The sequence below is a fragment of the Acomys minous genome, assembly GCF_964271855.1.
Source record: "Acomys minous genome assembly, chromosome: 12".
Taxonomy (NCBI): Eukaryota; Metazoa; Chordata; class Mammalia; order Rodentia; family Muridae; genus Acomys; species Acomys minous.
The window spans coordinates 3,416,500-3,437,021 of NC_140493.1; the positions used below are offsets into that span (position 1 = coordinate 3,416,500).

The window sequence follows — 20,522 nt, forward strand, 5'->3', positions numbered from 1 at the left end:
GTGAGACACAAGCATGTGCAGACTTTGGTAACTACAAGAGATCCAAAACCAGCTCACTGCAGATGCCATGGGACAATGCAGACAATGTTTATTCAACAAAAATTCACAGACTGTAATCCCATGCAACATGCAGTCTGACAACCATGGGAGACGCAAAAAATGCCATGGTATTTTAACTGAATAATAAAAGCAATTAGCTTTATAAACAACAAACAGAGGCCAGGCATGGTGGTTCATGCCTGTGATCCCAGCACTCGGGAGGCAGGGGCAGGTGGATCGCTGAGTTCAAGGCCAGCCTGGTCTACAAAGCAAGTCCAGGACAGCTGAGCTACTGAGACCCCCTGTCTTGAAAAACCAAAACAAACAGATTTTGGTTGCAAGGGGAAATTTTTTACCAAGTATGGTTAAAGCAGCTCCTAGCTATTGAAAGAAACGCTGGCTGAAGAGTGACTTGAACCCCAGCTGGCGTGGCACACGCCTTTGCTCCCCAGGCTGGCGTGGCACACGCCTTTGCTCCCCAGGCTGGCGTGGCACACGCCTTTGCTCCCCAGGCTGGCGTGGCACACGCCTTTGCTCCCCAGGCTGGCGTGGCACACGCCTTTGCTCCCCAGGCTGGCGTGGCACACGCCTTTGGTCCCCGGGCTGGCGTGGCACACGCCTTTAGTCCCAACAGAGGGAGGCAGAGACAAGCAAGGCTCTTGGGGCTGGAGGGTTGATCTTTTTTTCTTTTCGTTTTTTGGGACAGGGTTTCTCTGTGTAGGCTTGACTGTCCTGGACTCACTTTGTAGACCAGGCTGGCCTCAAACTCACAGAGATCCACCTGCCTCTGCCTCCCGAGTGCTGGGATTGAAGGCGTGCACCACCACCACGCCCGGCCTGGAGGGTTGACCTTACAGAGGACCTGGATTTGATTTCTAGCACCACACTGCGGCTCATGACTGTTTATTACCTGAACCTCAGGGAATCTGACACCGTCTTCTGACCTCCCTGGGTACCGGGTACACATGATGGTGCACATACATTCATACACATAAAAACAACTACATAAATCTGCCACTGGGCTAGCAAGATGGGCTTGCTGCCCAAACTAGTAACTTGAGTTCAACCTCAAGGACACATGCGGGGGAGGAGGTGCCCAGTCCCAACCTGCCCCTGGCCATGAACAGACACACTTCCGACACTTGGACATGAGAGCGTGAGTGGGGCTGAGCACAAAGACAGTGCTGGGCCGCCAGGCCTGCAAGGGACTCGCCAGTTCTTCACAGAAGTGGCAGCTGGGGAGTCGCCCCCCCACCCCCCACCCCTCACCCCACCCCCGCACTAGCACATCCTGCGATGCTGTGTCTTCCCTTCCCACTCTGCTTTCCCTGCTCCTCTCTGTCATGACCAGAATCTGCTCAGGCTCAGGTTTTATATATATATTTTAATGCTAATCCTCTGGCACATATAAAACACAGTTTCCCACAACCTAGAATATTCTGTCACTGAACTGTCTCAGTCGTGCACACAGCAGCACACAAGCTTTATGAAAATGGTGTGAGGAGCTCAGGTGTCTTTCAAGTACCTAGTGACAGCAGATGCTCAACTGAGAATCTTCTCTTTTCTTTGTGCCTTCCCTTAGGAGAAGGCGGGGATGGAACAAACAAATGACAGTATCTCCCCTGCTCAGATCTAGCCAATGGACAGAATATTCTCCACAGCTGAGTGGAGAGCAGGGACTGACTCTGATGTGAACTCTGGTGCCCCATATTTGACCACTTCCCCTTGGTGGGGAGGCCTGGTGGCACTCAGAGAAGGAATAGGCAGGCTACCAAGATGAGACTTGATAGCTTATGACCATATAGTGGGGGAGGAGGTCCCCCTCGGTCATAGACCTAGGAGAAGGGAATAGGGTGAAAGCGAGAGGGAGGGAGGATTGGGAGGATACAAGTGATGGGATAACAGTTGAGTTGTAATCTGAATAAATTAAATTATTTATTAAAAAAAGACAGTATCTCTTTGGTTAAAAAGATTGAAACCATTTCTCATCACTTACCTTGGGTCTGTGGGCTGTAAGGAGACAGAAGTTTAGACCTTTTCTTTTCATATCCTTTCTGTGTGATGTCCCCTAAAATAGCAAGAAACAGAAATAGGTTATGTATTATTCTTATTTTGTGGTTGTTCACTGTTAAAAACAAAACAAACAAACAAACAAAAACTAATTACAGAGTGTTATAGAAGCACCACATATAGAGCCCGGCTTTGAGAGGGGACTTTGCAAGGCCCTTCTGCTGATGCTCGGGCTGGATTCCACATGTGATCTCTCTGACTCCCCAGTGCTTGTTCTTCTCCGCAAAGTTAAATAAAACACACAAATGAACACACACAGATACAACAGCGCACCGGCCAGCCCTAAAGAGAGAGCCTGTGGGTGGGCCATGAGCAGCTGACGGGAGAGCAACTGCACAAGCCCAAAAGGCACTGGAGGGAAGGGAAGGGCTCCACAGCTGTGCAGAAACACAAGTAGGGAAATACACTTAGCCTGAGAGTGAGCATACACACACACACACACACACACACACACACACACGCGCGCGCGCGCGCGCACACACAAGGAGGCCGTCAGATCCCAAAGACATAGCTTTATGGTCATTTACAGGATGAAGGGCAGCAGGATCCAAATCCAGTCTCTGAGCCCTGGAGCTATCTTGTCTTTAACTTGTGAGACGGAGGCTTGCCACAGAACACGGTCTAGCCTCAAATTCAACATCTTCCTGCCTCAGCCTCCAGATGCTGGGTGACAGACAAGCACAGCGCAGCTGGCTCTGAGCACTCACATCGTAACATTCACTGATTACACACCAACAGCGAAGGGAGAACTTGATGACAGAAGGTGGAAATCTAGGGTGCTCCATGTCTGCTGTTGCTGGCTACCTTCACCATAACCCCAGCACCCAGGAGGCAGAGGCAGGAGGAGCTCTGAGTTCGAGGCCAGCCTAGTCCACAGAGTTCTACAACAGCCAGGGCTACACAGAGAAACCCTGTCTCAAGAAACAGAAAAGAGGAGGGAAGGAGGGAGGGAGAGAGGGAGGGAGAGAGGGAGAGAGGGAGGGAGGAAGAAGACAGACTTGATGTTCTAGTCTGCTGCAGAGATAAAGGTATGAAAAGGAGCAAACGAAGGAGAGGACTGGATGAGCTTCTCTGGCTCTTGGCTTGAGCAACCAGATGAACGTGGGCTACGCGCTGACACTGAAGCAGGTGTGATAGGGTTCTGACAGAACAAAAGGGACACAGGAGCTAAACTTAGTGCGGGTCTGTGGGACACTGAGAGATGCCTCATCTGCAGGTGACCACACAGCTCTACAATCCCAAGAGTCATCTGTTTCTCTAGTAAAACAGTGAAAAGTGAAAACCAAGACTCTTCCTTTGGTCAGTTCAAGAATTCAGGTAAAGCCAAAGAACACACAACGACAGCGGGAGAGGACCTTAGCATGGAGGAAGCCTCCTCTGCAGACAAGAAACTGTTTCTCACAGTGAAGTGACAAACGCTCTGTCCCTCCCCTCTCACCACCCCCTCTCTGGATAGGGGAGGGGCAGCCACAGCAGCCATCCTGCTGTCTTGGGGGAAGCACTCTAAAAGGCAATGCCTCCTTCAGTGGCCTTCAGACAAGTTGCTGGATTCAGCAGCCAGGATCAGCCACCGAGGGAGGGGTCAATCAAGAGCGTCTAATGCTGCCATGCCAATTAGCTGAGTGAGACTGATAACTGAGCAAGGACACCAAGGAGACCAGGAAGGCGCAGAGTGGCTACAGGAATGTGAGGACTCTGATGCTGGCACCTAAAAATCTTTCTTCTGACTGAAGTCCTTGGCAACAGGCAGCCCCCGCCGAGCAGCCTCCTGCCACTGTTGCTGTCTCCTCCTAGGCTCTTCTCCTGCAAGGCTATGGTCACACAGCGGTGGCAGCACTTAGCACCACCAGTGTTTACTGATCTCTTTACACCTCTGCCCCCTCCTATGTGCACTGAGGGCAGGGGCTGCTTGTTCTACTCAGTGGCTGCCCACAGCTGCCCACAGCACACACCTGCTAAGTGAGACTGAACGAATCGTAAAACGGAAGCAGTGAGGGAGCAACAAGCAGACGTGCGTCCTCGGGGAGAACAGGGCAAAAGAAAAGAAGTCTTTACTTTAGCAGGAGCTGAACGGCCTCAGGAACGGACCCTACAGAAGTTTACTGAAGTTTGACAGCAGACCTTAAAAATGACCAGAAAAAAAGGGCCAGGAATGGTAGTGCATAATGCCTTTAATCCCAGCAGAGACAGGACCATCTCTCTGAGTTTGAGGCCAGCCTGGTCTACAGAGTGACACCTTGTCTCAAACAACAATGAAAGTGAGCAAAGAAGCAGCTGCAGGACCCAGGGCGCCTCAGAGCCAGAGGAAGGCACACACGCAGGTGTGCCTCAGCTTGAGCACACTCATGCAGGAGTCAGTCCCACCCTGGGAGGTGAGTGGATTCTGCTGCCTTGGAGCATGCTTTTTGTTTTGTTGTTTCTGTGTAGCCCTGGTTGTCCTGGACTCACTCTGTAGACCAGGCTGGCCTTGAACTCACAGAGATCCGCCTGCCTCTGCCTCCATAAGTGCTGGGGTTAAAGGTGTAGACCACCACACCCAGCTGATCACTTATCTTTTTAAAAAGATTTATTTTATTTTTACCCCTCTTTCTGCCCTCCTCTCTGTGTGCGTGCGCCTGCATGGCGTGGGGCGGAGGAGTCAGTCCTCTCCTGCACCCATCCACGGCCTCAGCACCTTTGCTCACTGAGCCACCTCTCCAGCACCCCGGGCTTTGAGAACTAAACAAACACAGGGCTTGGCTTTTCCCTGCCACCAGATAGTGTGTTTTCCGCCCACATGTATGGTCAGCAGAGCACACCTGTCCAAAGGTCTGCAGCAGCTGCTGTGGGAGGAAGCACACGCCGTAAAGCACGCGGCACCAGGAGCAGCCTGAGACCAGGTAACCGGAGTCTGTCCAGTCGCCCTCACAGTTCCGCCTCAGCAAGGAGGAGCAAACGACTGGAGCGGCGGTTAAGTGGGTCTGCACAGAAGCAGGGAAACTTGGAGGACAATGGCATGCTTGAGGGTGGAGTCTAAAAGTGCTACAGGGATCAGGACACAGGCACATACCGCTGCCATTGGCCCACCACCAGCACCTCACATGGAGCCGTCGGATCCTGACTGTTCAGAGCCCATGGTCACCTCGAAGGCCATCGACCTAATGCCTCTTCTTTACATGGCTCTTCACAGCACAACCATCATTCCAAAATTTTTAAATATCTGTCAATAGCTCATTTGATCTGGCTAAAGCCCATGTTCAATAAACAGGAAATCCATCACCTACCTAACAGTGGCAAACTTCATAATCATTTCTTTGTCATTGACTTCCAGATCATACACCACAAAGAATAAAACCCATTACTCATAAAACACATAACATGGAACAGACAATTTTATGACTCTCTTTATCAAAACAGATGACTTAAAAGGCATTAATACTTCTCCACACCTTACTCCTAGGATCCTCAAGGCAGTTAATTCCTTGTCATCTTTCAGCTGAGAGTGGCAGTTGTAAGAACTTCAAACAATTGGTCAAAAATAAAAAGTTGCTGGAGATGGTAGAAAAGAGGGCAGCTGCCACTACAAGCTCATCAGATGGGGCAAACAGCCTATGTGAGTTTCATGCCCACTTACTGCCAAATCTAAAAGGGAAAGTTATAAAGGATCCCTATTATCTTCACATTGATACCTGTTACCCACACATTCTAGCCTTTACATGGAAAGTATAGTTCAGGAAAGCAGTAGATCTTGGTTCAGCTGGAGATGGGAGAATACAACATGAATTGTGACAATTCAGACACGACTGTACACAAATCCACATGAGGAAGACAGAGACCATTGAGGACGTCTACGAGGCTACAGATCCACATAGGGAAGACAGAGACCACTGAGGACATCTACGAGGCCACAGACCCACATGGGGAAGACAGAGACCACTGAAGACATCTATGAGGCCACAGATCCACATGGGGAAGACAGAGAGACCACTGAGGACATCTACGAGGCCACAGACCCACGTGGGGAAGACAGAGACCACTGAAGACATCTACGAGGCCACAGATCCACATGGGGAAGACAGAGAGACCACTGAAGACATCTACGAGGCCAATCTGGAAGCTAACCTGAGACAGGCAGAAAAGCTACGTGATATCTAGGAAAAATTCTATTAAGTTTTATATGTTCCTGCAAATGAAGATTCTTTTTTTACATGGTGTGTGTGTGTGTGTGTGTGTGTGTGTGTGTGTGTGTGTGTGTGTGTGTAGTAGACATTTGAGGGCTTAAGGGGACATTTGTATGCCATGGTGTGCACATAAGGATGGAGGACAACCCAGAAGTCAGTTCTCCCCCGTCTGTCCTGTGGGTCCCAGGAACCAAGCTTAGGTCATGACAAGCATGGTGGCAATCCCCTCCCCCAACAGCCATCTCATCAACCCTGAACAGAATGGGTCCTCCGTGCATTACTGCTTACCCCGCATCTTCAAATGTCCTCTCGGCTGAGAGAGTCTCACAAGCACACGGAACAGTGGCTCTACCCTCACCAACAGTCTTCCCTGCTGTGTCTTGATGTATCCTACTGTAAATACAAGGATCTAGTGCATCAAGTACACTGTTTGGGGCCAGCACAGGGGCTCATCAGGCACAGGCCGTGTGGTGGGGCCTGCGATGGATCCCGGAAGCCCAGGTAAGGCGGGGTGCAGAACTGACTCCATAGTCCTGTCTGACTGCCACACGTGCCCACGTACACACATTATTTTTTTTAAACTTTAAAAATACCAAATTATTTCTAACATTCTTGGTGTTTCTTTCTACATGTAGGTACAATCAATATAGTGATGAAAAGACAAAGTTTATATAGTTAAGAAAGAAAATAAAGTTCCGTGAAATCACTGCAACCTGTAGTGGAGTTTAGGCTAGCCTCAGCTAGTATAGTAGAGTCCAGGCTAGCCTGAGCTAAAGTGGGACCCTGTCTTAAAACAACGAAAAGGTGGGAGATGAGAATCTCCATTTATCTAATGTTTTTCAAGTCAGCTCTAAAGGTCTTCAAGTGGTAATAATTTCTTTTTTTTTTTTAAGTCAAACTTGTTAGTTTTACAAACCAATTTTTGAAAGGAATTAAGACATTCCACTTTCCATTCCTAGTAGATGCCCTCTCGCCTCATTCATAACAGTGACTAGACATTTGTGTTAAGAGCTTGAGGGAGCCCCAACCACCTTCTCCAAAACCCTGCTTATAGGACTGTTGGGGCTGCACAGCTCCTTTTTCTGGGTCAAGTCTATGACTTCTCACAAATGGTATTTTACCAAAGGCACGATACAAGTTCAAACCAATAAAAGGCAACACAATGAAACACTTAAGAGACGGAGAAGCTGAACTCGGGTGTGACACCGTCACTGTAAGCTGGCTAGAGTAATCTCCTAATGCAGAAGGTGTGCGCCTTTGTCCGCTTGGACAACTTCCTACAGACAGTTCTACAAAGGGCTGAATAAAAGGAGCGAAAGGAATCCAGACACGGTGAGTTTCCCACGGACTTGGGCAGCAGAGAAAGCGCAGGTTTCACAGAGAAGCAGAGCCCAGTGTAGACGCTAACCCTTCTAGTGAATGGCTGCCTGTGGAAAGTCACAGGTTGTCAGTGAGCGAGCCAGCTGTGCTGAGGAAGGCGGGCCAGCTCCTTCCCTAACCGGCAAGAGAATCAAAGTGCCAGGCATCTAGCTCACCCCAAATAGACTTAGCTGACACACCTAGCCCTACCCCAGCCAGAGTCTAATACACCTTCGTATTTAACAGGTTCATTTAAAAACTCCTGGGTCGAATGGCTATTTCTAGGCACCTGCTCTACCGTCCTCTGGTGCCATCTTTATAAATAAGGTGAGGTGGCTCAGCAGGTGAGAGTGCCCCCCCCACCCCCCGCACAAGCCTGCTGACCTGCGCTCCCCTCATCCTTGCACCCCAATGTGGATAAAGAGCACTGCCTCCTGCGTGCTGTCATCTCCTACGTGCTGACCTCTGACCTCCACAGGGTGCTGTTGACACAGCCGTCCCCAGAGACAGTGAGTGAAAAGTTTGAAAGCAATAATATTAGGAGAAAGAGGCTAACCGGTGTCTCTATGAGCCGCTGGATTTTGACCACAAAAGCCAAGAAAATAAGTAGCTCCCAACACTGGCAGACTACACGGGTGGAAACCTGGCCTCTCACAGATACAAAGCTGAAGAGATGAGCCACCATGGACAGATGTGGATGTAAGGGTGTCACCAAGCATCAAACAGAGGACCACATGCACCTAACATGAGTTTTGTTCAACTCCAAGGTGTCAAGAGAGAAGGTCGTTTTATCTGTGGCCACTCCATTCCTCAGACTGTCATCTTTAATTTTCTCAGAGAGTAGGAAAACCATTTCCAGAGTTGAGTGACCCACACACAGGTGCAGCCAGATAGACTGCCTCTATTATTCATCCACTGGGACAAGACAATTCTTAAAATCAGGGAATAAATAACAACACCCAGACTAACCTACAGAGCCGTCTTGAGCAACACATGAATCAGGCATGCTTCATCACAGGCTAGACAAAACCAGCTGAGCAATGCCAAGCATGTCCTCCCCATGCACAGAAATAGACGAGAGACTTCTGAAAGAGCTGAAGACCCTCACTGGCAGCCAATTCACACTCTGTGGAGCAAGGTGCGGAGAGGAAGACAGCATGGCGCAGCACAGCAGCGCTGCCAGCACAGAGCTGACATGAGCGGCCGGCTGGGTGGGAAGGCTTGCCAGTACCGCAGGAAGCACACTTCAGCGTCTGGCAGGGATTTGTAATCTGGGGTTCCAGGTATCAGGAAAGTTAGTTTTCCATTCCAGTTCTGATATAAACTAGCTCTTTGATCCTAAGCTAGACTGGCCTCAGTTTCCTCACCGGGAGTAAGGACGGTCACATGAGCTTCTATTCACAATCGTCTGGCGTTGCTAACATGTAGCGTCAAAAGCAGAGGCGTGGGCAGTGAGAAGAGCGAGATTTAATATATAGATCTTTGCAGGAGGTGGCAGCTGACGCGGTACTGTCAATGACATCACCCAGACAGAATTTGGTGTGAGAAGACAGGAAGGCCAGGGAAGGAATCCTGGGGTAAACTGACATTTGGGGGAACAGACAGTTAGAAAAAGATGGTACTAAGAGAGCAGGGAAGCCAGGAAAGCATGGGAAGGAGACAGGAGGAAAGAGAATGGCGGATGCAGCCACAAATGTAAAGCAAGCACTTAAAAAAAAAGCCGCTTGATTGGCATGTCCCAGGTCACAGTTTACAGGAAGGGCGAGGGCAAAAGATGACTCTTCAGAACAGAAGACTGAATCAGTCGCAGCGGGAATGAGGTATCTTACAGGCCTGTCCCAGGGTTGGGTTTTCTTAAAGATGGAGGACAAATGTGCATCTGACTAGGAAGCACCGTGGACCAGAGGTGGGAGTGCTCACCGATGCACCCAAGTGCCAAGCACTGCCTTAATGGGGACACTGCCCTAGAATTTACACACTCAGTAAGTTTACAGTCTCTTCCAGAATAAAGACATCCCAGATATTCTACAATTAATGATGTAATTACTCATGGCATGAGGCAGAACTTTGAGAGACCCCAGCAAGGTCATCCCAATGAGCCATGTAGTTCAAGGGTTACTCAGGGGCCTATCAACCTATGTTGGATTGTTGGTATATGACTTTATCTGTGTAAATGTCCCAAGGGAGCTGGCAGCCTTGGACCAGCCGCCTCTGAGCAGTAACAGTCATTGTAGCACAGTATATGAAACACATGTGGTATTTCCTATGTTGGCTGGGACTTTAAGGCACTCCTTCCTCCGGCAGAAACAGCATGAGGCTTCCTGTGACCTGCACAGAGCCGCTACTGTAAGGGAACCGTCTTTAGGACTGCCTCTGGGATCTACATTGACAGCTCTGCTAGGAAAAACAGGACAAGAAGTGGGGGGTTTTTGTTTTGTTTTAAATTGTGTATGTGAGAATATATGAGAGCAAGTGGACACACATGACATGCTACCTGTGTGGATTGTCTGCCACACAATTGCCTCAACTGCAAAATGTGTTAACAGGATCCACACACTATTAAAAGAGCTGATACATGCCAAGGATTGTGTGTATCCTAGCACACAGTGCACATGCTGCTCTAACGGCAAAGGAAGCTGACTCGAGTGATGCACCTCGTAGGGTGTGATGCCTGTACCTGGGAGTGGGAGACGCAGAACCAGGCCCAAAGCCAACCTTGACATATGTAGGAAAGGCAGCAACTTAGGGCAACAGCCTATGTGACTCTCAGCTACTGCACTCCTTACAAAGAACTCAAACATGAGTGGAAACCTACACAGCACTGAAGAGGGCTCCGTGTGGAGGACACAGCATGCCTGAGCTAACTGCCTGCCCAGCTCCCACCCAGGAAGAATTCACCTGTGTCTGGATCTTCATATCCTAACTAAGAACCAATGTCCAAGCCAAGCATGGTGGCGCACGCCTTTAACCCCAGCACTTGGGAGGCAGAGGCAGGCGGATTGCTGTGCATTCAAGGACAGCTTGATCTACAAACAGAGACCAGGACAGCCAAGGCCACAGTGAGAAACCCTGTCTTGAAAAACCAGAAAAGAACCAATGTCCAGTAAAGAGAGACTGGCTCATATAAAATATATGAAAGAAAGAACAAACCGTAACTCAGCTGCCTTGGAATCACAGAAAATACCTTGTGACGTAGACACTTTTGTTCCACTGCTGCACAAATACAATTGTGGATCGGCTGCTAGATCAGCGGTTCTCAACCTTCCTAACACTGTGACCCCTCTATACAGCTCCTTATGTTGTACTGACCTCCATCAGAAAATTATTTCATTGCCAGCGTGGTGGCGCACATCTATAATCCCAGCACTTGGGAAGCAGAGGCAGGCAGATCTCTGTGAGTTCAAGGCCAGCCTGGTCTACAAAATTGAGTTTAGGACAGCCAAGGCTACACAGAAAACTCTGTCTCGAAAAACAAAAACAAAAACCTATTTTGTTACTACTTCCCAACTGTAATTTTGCTACTGTTATGAATCCTAACTTAAAGATCTGATATGTGACTCCCTCAGGGTCTCGACCAATGGGTGAGAACCACTGAGCTACAACACAGTGTTCTTCCTGTTTCTCCTACAGATGCTCAAATCCCCAATAACCACAGAAACATGTACTGCTTCCCTAGTTTCATTTGACACAGTCACACACACACACACACACACACACACACACACACACACACACACACGTGCACACACACACACTCTTAATCCTGGAACGGCAGAGACAACCATGCCAGGAACAGCTGGATCCTGAGGGTGTTTCCTGCACTAGTCACAACCAGGCCGCCTCCAGCTTAGACTAGAACTCTCTATGTGGACCTGGCTGGTCTCAGCATAGAAATCTTCCTGCCACTGCCTCCACCAACACACTGAGGTTAAAGAACGTGTCATCACACCCAGTTTTTTTCCTCCTTCATTTGAAACAAATACTATTTTATTTTACTTTTTCAAAACTTTTTTTGTTGAGACAAGAACTTGCCTACAGCCCAGGCTCATGACTCTCCTGCCTTGGCTTAGAATGAAGCTTTTTCCAGAGTGTGTGTATGTGAGGGTGAGGGGCCTGCAGCGGCCCAGCGACAGCTCCCCTTCCAGTTGGAGTTACAGGCAGCTGCGAGCGCCTGACATGGGTGCTGGGGACGTAAGAGCCCCGCCTCCCAGCCATGACCAGCATGCTGCATGCAAAGGACTGACTCCCACAGCTGTCCTCTGACTTCCACACACATGCGTGCACAGCACACAGAAGGGTAGCACATGGACACTAAGTGAATAAACATAAAAACACAAAAGAGCACGATCATAATCTTTTATAGCATATGAAAGACCAGTAGGCACCATTATAATCGCCAAGTTAGAAGGACAAACATCTGAAACCCTGCCTCTGTCTTCCAGAGCGACAGGAGGTCGAGCCCAGCGCCTGCCTCTGTCCCAGCGCCTGCCTCTGTCTTCCTTAACAGTGTTTTTAGCTGGGCAAAAAAACCACCCAGAAACAAGATCAGCTTTCCCAGTGAACTCATTATAGAACAGCAATCTGTCCATCTTTCAGGTTCTGGATCTAAGCAAAAGGTCATGTACTTCGTCCCCTCCTCCCTTGTTGATGGCTGAAAGGAAACTTGTCACCAGCCATCTTGAACTACCGGTTGTGGGACAGACACAAGGAGAAGGAGAGTAAAGAGGAGGAGGGGGAGGAGGAGGAGGAGGAGGAGGAGGAAGAGGAGGAGGAGGAGGAGGAGGAGGAGGAGGAGGAGGAGGAGGAAGAAGAAGAAGAAGAAGAAGAAGAAGAAGAAGAAGAAGAAGAAGAAGAAGAAACAGCAGCAGGGAGGGAGGGAGGGAAGAAAGGAAGGGGAGGGAGGGAGGGAGGGAAGGAGGGAGGGAGGGAGGGAAGAAAGGAAGGGGAGGGAGGGAGGGAGGGAAGGAGGGAGGGAAGGAGGGAGGGAGGGAGGGAGGGAGGAAGAAGCCTCTTCAAAAAAGACTGCATGTTCTATGGTTCCATTAACATCCAGAACACAGCAAATTCACAGGGGCAGAAAACAATCTAGGGCTACCAAGAGTAGAGCGTGAGAGGGCTGCAGCTCCAGTGTCACTGCAGACTCTAGGGGCTGGAGAGGTGGCTTGTGCTGCTCTTCCAGAGGACGCAGCTCTCATTCCTAGCACATCCATGGGGGCTTACAGTGGTTTGTAACTTCACTTCCAGGAGACAGAAGGCCCTTTCCAGATCGCCACAGGCACTGTGGTGTGCATATACATTTGCAGACAGAACATGGAGGGATGGAGGAGGGAGGGAGGGGGAGGAAGGGGGGGAGGGAGGGAGGGGGAGGAAAGGATGGATCTCTCTGGTGATTCTCAGGGCAGATTAATCAATCCTGTAAGGTTGTAATGAATTATATTCTTTAAGTGTGCTAATTTTTTTTTAAAAAAAAAAAAAGCAAATTACAAAACTCACTGGTCCTAAATATAACCAATCAAATCACAGCTGCTCAAAGTAGTCTCAGCGAGACACCAGCCACAGCAGTGGGCAGGAGCACACAGTGAGTCAGCACACACAGGCCACAGCAGTGGGCAGGAGCACAAGGTGAGTCAGCACACACAGGCCACAGCAGTGGGCAGGAGCACACAGTGAGTCAGCACACACAGGCCACAGCAGTGGGCAGGAGCACACAGTGAGTCAGCACACACAGGCCACAGCAGTGGGCAGGAGCACACAGTGAGTCAGCACACACAGGCCACAGCAGTGGGCAGGAGCACACAGTGAGTCAGCACACACAGGCCACAGCAGTGGGCAGGAGCACACAGTGAGTCAGCACACACAGGCCACAGCAGTGGGCAGGAGCACACAGTGAGTCAGCACACACAGGCCACAGCAGTGGGCAGGAGCACACAGTGAGTCAGCACACACAGGCCACAGCAGTGGGCAGGAGCACAAGGTGAGTCAGCACACACAGGCCACAGCAGTGGGCAGGAGCACAAGGTGAGTCAGGCCCAACAATCACCACATGAAGTGGAGTCTCACCGCTCTGCCCTGCGGTGCTGCTGTTCCAGCTCCTGCGCAGCTCTACCCTTTGGTGAGCTGGGAGGTCACTCTGAGGAGTTTAATTCATTTTTTTTTCTTATTAATTTATTCTTGTTACATCTCAATGGTTATCCCATCCCTTGTATCCTCCCATTCTTCCCTCCCTCCCATTTTCCCCTTATCCCCCTCCCCTATGACTGTTCCTGAGGGGGATTACCTCCCCCTGTATATGCTCATAGGGTATCAAGTCTCTTCTTGGTAACCTGTTATCCTTCCTCGGAGTGCCACCAGGTCTCCCCCTCCAGGGGACATGGTCAAATATGAGGCCCCAGAGTTCGTGTGAAAGTCACACCCCACTCTCCACTCAACTGTGGAGAATATTCTGTCCATTCATTATTTTAAAACAAAAGAACAGGGTTGGGAGCAGGGCGGTGGTGGCGCACACCTTTAATCCCAGCACTCGGGAGGCAGAGGCAGGTGGATCGCTGTGAGTTCGAGGCCAGCCTGGTCTACAATGCAAGTCCAGGACAGCTAAGGCCACATAGAGAGAACCTGTCTCGAAAAAACAACAACAACAACAACAACAACAACAACAACAAAAAACAGGGTTGGGGATTTAGCTCAGTGGTAGAGAGCTTGCCTAGCAAGCACAAGGCCCTGGGTTCAGTCCTCAGCTCTGAAAAAAAGAAAAACAACAGCAACAACAACAAAAAACAAGAGAATATTTACAGAACTTGATCACATTCCAGATGGTAAAGTAAGTTATAAAAATTTCCATGAAGGGCTGGGGATAAAGCTCAGGGTTGGAGTTCCTGCCCAGCACACACAAGGCCCAGGCTCCATTGTCAGTGTTGCTTAAAAACAAGCAAACACACTGAGTGAAGCGGTGCCGCCTACAGCTCTCACAGCCCATACATGAATGTCAATGACCACCGGGGGCTGGGCAGGGATGCTCAAGACAGTGTCACTCTGTGTAGCGCTGCCTGTCCTAGAACTCACTCTGTAGACCAGGCTAGCCTTGAACTCGCAGAGATCCGCCTGCCTCTGCCTCTGCGAGTGTTGGGACTACAGGCGTGTGCCACCACGCCCGGCATGCGTGTTTCTTGTTATAGTAAGTTTTAGTTCCTCAAAACTGTATGTAGTCAGTCACACTTGGAAACAATAGGGAGTATGCGTGTTCGAACAATCCACAGACTAAATTCTCTTCTGCAGCAAACAACTACTGTCTGAGTTGTCTGACTGACGCCCCCAAGAGCTATTCTGCAGTTAGCACAGTATTCAAGGCACTTGACTGGCTGGGGAAAACAACCCATCCGGAGCTGTGTGCGATCCAACAATGCAAAGGAAAGAATTTAGCGGTCTGGTCGGTGCCAAGGCCAGTATCTCTCCCAAAGTGTTATTCTAAATCTGCAAGCCAAGGCCTGGAATCAGGCCAGGCTTAATCATCCATTTTGAATTTATCCTTGAACAGCAGGTCCTGAGAAAAAACCTCCACTGGATCTACTGGCATCAAAAAATGGACTTCAGCCGCCCAAGGCAACCAACGAGCTTAAAGCGCCAAGAGACAAGGGCTGGGGTGTAGTTCAATGGATTGAGGGCCTGTCTAGGATGCACAAAGCCTGGTCTCTACCAACACACAGAGCTGGGCATGGAGACACACCTGTGACTCAGCACTCCGCAGGCAGAGGCAGGAGAGTCAGAAGTTCAAGGTCGCCCCTCAATGACACTACTAGTCCAGCCTAAGCTGGCGTGAGGCAGTCTCAAGGGAAACAAAGGTTCTAAAAGAGCCATCTCGTTACTGAAGCTGCACATCAAGCTGTTACCTCACTGCACCTAAGACTCTGCTTCCCGACTCTTAAGAGTCTCTTCTCCCTGTTTTGTTTTCTTTTTTTGTTGTTGTTGTTGTTTTTCAGGACAGGATCTTTCTGTGTAGCCTTGCCGTGTACCACCACCACACAGCCTCCCTGATTTCTTTATTTTTTTAATATGTTTAATAATTTATTCATATTACATCTCAATGGTTATCCCCTCCCTTGTGTCCTCCCATTCCTCCCTCCCTCCCATGTTCCCCCTACTCCCCTCCCCTGTGACTGTGACTGAGGGGGCCTCCTCCCTTGTATGTGCTCATAGGGCATCAGGTCTCTTCTTGGTAGCCTCCCTGGTTTCTTTATATTCTGCTTTCAAAAATAATATTCTATAATTATACTATGAACTCTTATCTAAGGATCTGCATAATTTGCTCATCATGTTTGCTTATTGGGTGTGATTTTAAAAACCTAAGTTCAACTCCTGCTTGGGGCATTTACTTACATGTATGTGTGCACATATGTTTATGACTTCAATTCAACTCCAGGTACACATGTGTTACTTAAATGCAACTTAAAGATAAATCAACACAGATGCTTTTAAATGCCTGCCATGTATTTAATGTGCCTTAAATATACATGAAGCAACATTTATAAAGTGTATTAGTCATAATGAACTCTCTTCTGTCACTTCCTTGGCTTTCCTCTGTCCCCCTGGGGCGCCCTTCTCCTTCTACAATAACTCTCCAATAACAAATGTGGTGCGTAGAGACCTATTTACCAATATTACAACACTTGCTACTTTCCAAGCTAATTGTCATGAAATGACCCGAACCTTTTCTAAAACAGGCAATCCCAAATAACTTGCTGCCGAGTCTGGTGGCCACATCAGTGTTAAGGCAACGTGTTCCTCCACTGTGGAACTGTCTCTGCCCACTTGCCCCAACCCTGCAGAACAGTCTTGCCAGGCGTTACAAAGAGGCCTGGCCTTGCCTCCTTATCTCTTTTACATCGACAGCATTTTATTTGCTTCAGAAAAAGTTATGTGTATTTAGTAAAATGTTTTAAACTAGATGCTGGTTACACTGCCAAGATATGTGCATGTGTGGAGAAGGGAGAGGGCACAGGGAGGAGAGAGGACAAGAGTGAGAGGGAACATCTGAATGAGAGGGCTTTCACCACACGCACGTTAGCGTCTTCAGTGCCACATCGCATCGTTTGTGGGTGCGCCAAGCACTGCTCTATTTCTACCCCACTTCTTTCCACTAACAGACTCAAGGGGGGACTCCCTCGGTACAGGCTCATGAAGGGGGGACTCCCTTGGTACACTAATTTCTTTTTTAATTTTACTAATTTATTCAGATTACATCTCAATTGTTATCCCATCCCTTGCATCCTCCCGTTCCTCCCTCCTGCTTTCACCCTATTCCCCTCCCCTAGGTCTGTGACAGAAGGGGACCTCCTCCCCTACTGTATGGTCATAGGCTATCAAGTCTCATCTTGGTAGCCTGCTTATTCTTTCTCTGAGTGCCACCTGGCCTCCCCACCAAGGGGAGGTGGTCAAATATGGGGCACTAGGGTTCATGTCAGAGTCAGTCCCCGCTCTCCACACAACTGCATTGAAATTTTAAACACGTGAATCCACTTGAGGCTGACAACAGGGATTTCCACAATTGGGAGCGCTCCTTTGTGATCCAGCCATGGGGGGCTGATAACGAGAGAGAGGACGACTGCTCCCGGGTGCAGGGTCAGAACGCAGGCTGCATCAGGAGGAATGAGTGACAACTGCAGCAGACCAGGACAGACAGAGCCCGGACAATAACGGGAAATGGTGCCCATCTACAAACCCCATGCAAACAGATGGGGTCTTCAGGGAAGGGACATGACAGGTGAGGTACAAAGAAGTATCAAGAGAGCAGATGGACACCAGGCAGCCACCAAGAGTAAGTGAAAGTCATAGAACTGGCTAAAATAGCATGGAAAACCACAAAATACCTTATTCTTGCAGAAATATTTCAAATTCCCTTTCAAAGGAAAGAGACAGGCAAAGGACTACAGGCGTAACAGGCAAAGGACTACAGGCGTAACAGGCAAAGGACCACAGGCGTAACAGGCAAAGGACTACACGTGTAACAGGCAAAGGACTACAGATGTAACAGGCAAAGGACTACAGATGTAACAGGCAAACGACTACAGATGTAACAGGCAAACGACTACAGATGTAACAGGCAAAGGACTACAGGCGTAACAGGCAAACGACTACAGATGTAACAGGCAAACGACTACAGATGTAACAGGCAAAGGACTACAGGCGTAACAGGCAAAGGACTACAGATGTAACAGGCAAAGGACTACAGATGTAACAGGCAAAGGACTACAGATGTAACAGGCAAACGACTACAGATGTAACAGGCAAAGGACTACAGATGTAACAGGCAAACGACTACAGATGTAACAGGCAAAGGACTACAGATGTAACAGGCAAAGGACTACACGTGTAACAGGCAAAGGACTACAGGCGTAACAGGCAAAGGACTACAGATGTAACAGGCAAAGGACTACAGATGTAACAGGCAAAGGACTACAGATGTAACAGGCAAAGGACTACAGATGTAACAGGCAAACTAGACAGAACAAAGGTAGAGAATGCTGAGAGGAAAGGAGGAGCGGGAGGCACAAGGTCCTGGACTCTACAATGGAGAGCTAGGCGGAGCACTCAAGGGAGCTAGGCGGAGCATTGAGGAGAGCTAGGCGGAGCACTGAGGGGAGCTAGGCCGGAGCACTGAGGGGAGCTAGGCTAGAGCACTGAGAGCTAGGCCGGAGCACTGAGGAGAGCTAGGGTAGAGCACTGAGAGCTAGGCCGGAGCACCGAGGTGAAGCTGGGCCGGAGCACCGAGGGGAAGCTGGGCCGGAGCACCGAGGAGAGCTAGGCTGGAGCACTGAGGAGAGCTAGGCTGGAGCACTGAGGTGAAGCTGGGCCGGAGCACCGAGGAGAGCTAGGCCGGAGCACTGAGGAGAGCTAGGCTGGAGCACTGAGGTGAAGCTGGGCCGGAGCACTGAGGAGAGCTAGGCCGGAGCACTGAGGACAACTAGGCTGGAGCACTGAGGGGAAGCTGGGCTGGAGCACTGAGGAGAGCTAGGCTGGAGCACCGAGGAGAATGACGTAGAACTCGTCCAAGAATGAGAGACAATCTGAAAGCATTAGCCATGCAGGTATCTTAGAACAGCTTTCTGGGAAAAACCCTCAAGGAAGAAGAAGAAATGACTGTGCAAATCACTATCGAGGTCTAGCCTGGAACACTACAGGCAAAACCAGCTTCTCCCAAACACTCCTTGTCATTGAAAAATAATTATCAGGTGAAAAACAATAAACAGGAACATCTGAGTTACACAGAAATATATCTAACACAAGTCACCTATTACAACTAATCAATTAAAATGGTCACCTGGGCAAGGTAGCAGAGTGTCCCCTGAAAACCCTAGCAGGAGGAGAAGGAGGCTGTGGGCAGCTAACTTTGGCCAGGTTGGCAGGGCCCAGCCTCCTGCCTCATGTAAAGCCTACTCCAGCTTGCAGCTCCTGCCCAGCAGGCAGATCACCACAGTACTGCCTGGCAAGTACAACTAGCTCCAACTTAAGGTCTGTGAGGGACATTTTCTTTTCTGTAAAATGATATTTAAACCCACAATCATGCATACTACAAAACTGGCATGTCTGTGAAGAATGGCAACCAACTAAATCTAGAAACAATCAATACTGTTACTAATTAAAACACTAATATTGTCTCTTCATACGCTGCTAGCAAGAACTAGTTTTAGGAATAGCCTGAGACATCAAAAGATGTCTGATTTCAACCATTTATAAAATCGAGGGACAGAGGTGTGCTCCAGTCAGACACGAGGCTCCTGATTACTTGCCTGATACCCTGAACACATAAATGCCTATTACTGACCCCCATGGAAACAGTGCTGTCTGGCTCTGACCTGACAGCACCTCTCAGCACCTGAGGTAGCCTTCTCTTCCTCCTGCTCAGCTGGGCTGCCGGGATCCCAAGTCCTTCCAGGGCAGCTGTCACAGGCAGACTACAAAACCACAACATCAGATCTCTGACACACCATCCTTGGCCTAACTGTCATGCTACCAAGGGAGAGCAGCAGCTCCGCCGCCTTGAGGGAAGGCTCCATGTGCCATGCACTATGTGCACATCTGGAGAACACACCAGAACACGCCCTCAGAGCCAGCAACTACACCGCCCAAGAACCTGCAAAATAGTTTTCTGTGTTTGGAGTTGGGTTTTTGTCTGTTTTACTGTTCTTGCTATTTGAGGTGGTCTCTCTACAGTCAGGCTGACCCTGAACTCACAATCCTCCTGCGTCAGCGCCTGGGCTTATAGGTATGTATATATCGAACACTAAAGAAAGCTGAGGCTGTGTGGCTAAGCAGCAGAGCACTGGCCCAGCATGTTCAAGGTCAGGAGAGAGGGGGAAAGGCTAAAAGGGACAGAAGGAAGGAGGGAGAGAAAGAAACTCACGAGCAATCATGTGAGTGAAGCCATTTTTTGCAAGAGCACTCACTTTGTGCTGTCCACTGAGAGGCATAAAACTAGACTGTGTGCCCAGTGAGGCAAACAGAAAGACAAAGCTAGATTCATCCACTCCAGAGGTCGAGCCGCAAGGACGGTGGGTTCAAGGACAGGCTGGTCTGCAATATAAAAAGTTCTAAGCTCCCGAAATGGAACCATAAAAAGGCTAGACAAAGCAAAACAAACCAGAAAGGAAGCTGAAATACCAAAAACAATCAACTCACCGGCCAAACTATTGGTTGGACTTTACTGTTCAGTGAATGAAAACAAATAAAAGACATGACTGCTCCTAAGGCGTGGAGAAGATCTGTTCTGCAGGCGGGGAGAGTCCAGGCTGAACATGGCCAGTGGACTAAACCATGAAAACAGAGAGGGGGAGGGGAGGCAAAGAGAGAGACCAGTGTAGCCAAAATGGCTGAGTTTCCCAGGCATCAGGCCAGAGGAAGCAA

At 49.2% G+C, this 20,522-nt stretch overlaps 1 protein-coding gene across 2 annotated transcripts in view; it reads right to left on the bottom strand.

Moving 5' to 3' along the window:
- DIP2B (disco interacting protein 2 homolog B) overlaps nucleotides 1–20,522 on the bottom strand; it is a 182,019-nt gene that overhangs the window by 109,442 nt on the left and 52,055 nt on the right. For both annotated transcript variants that reach the window (XM_084751454.1, XM_084751453.1), the window contains exon 2: nucleotides 2,036–2,107. In XM_084751454.1, coding sequence (XP_084607580.1) covers nucleotides 2,036–2,107 — 72 coding nt within the window. The remainder of the gene's footprint in view (nucleotides 1–2,035; nucleotides 2,108–20,522) is intronic.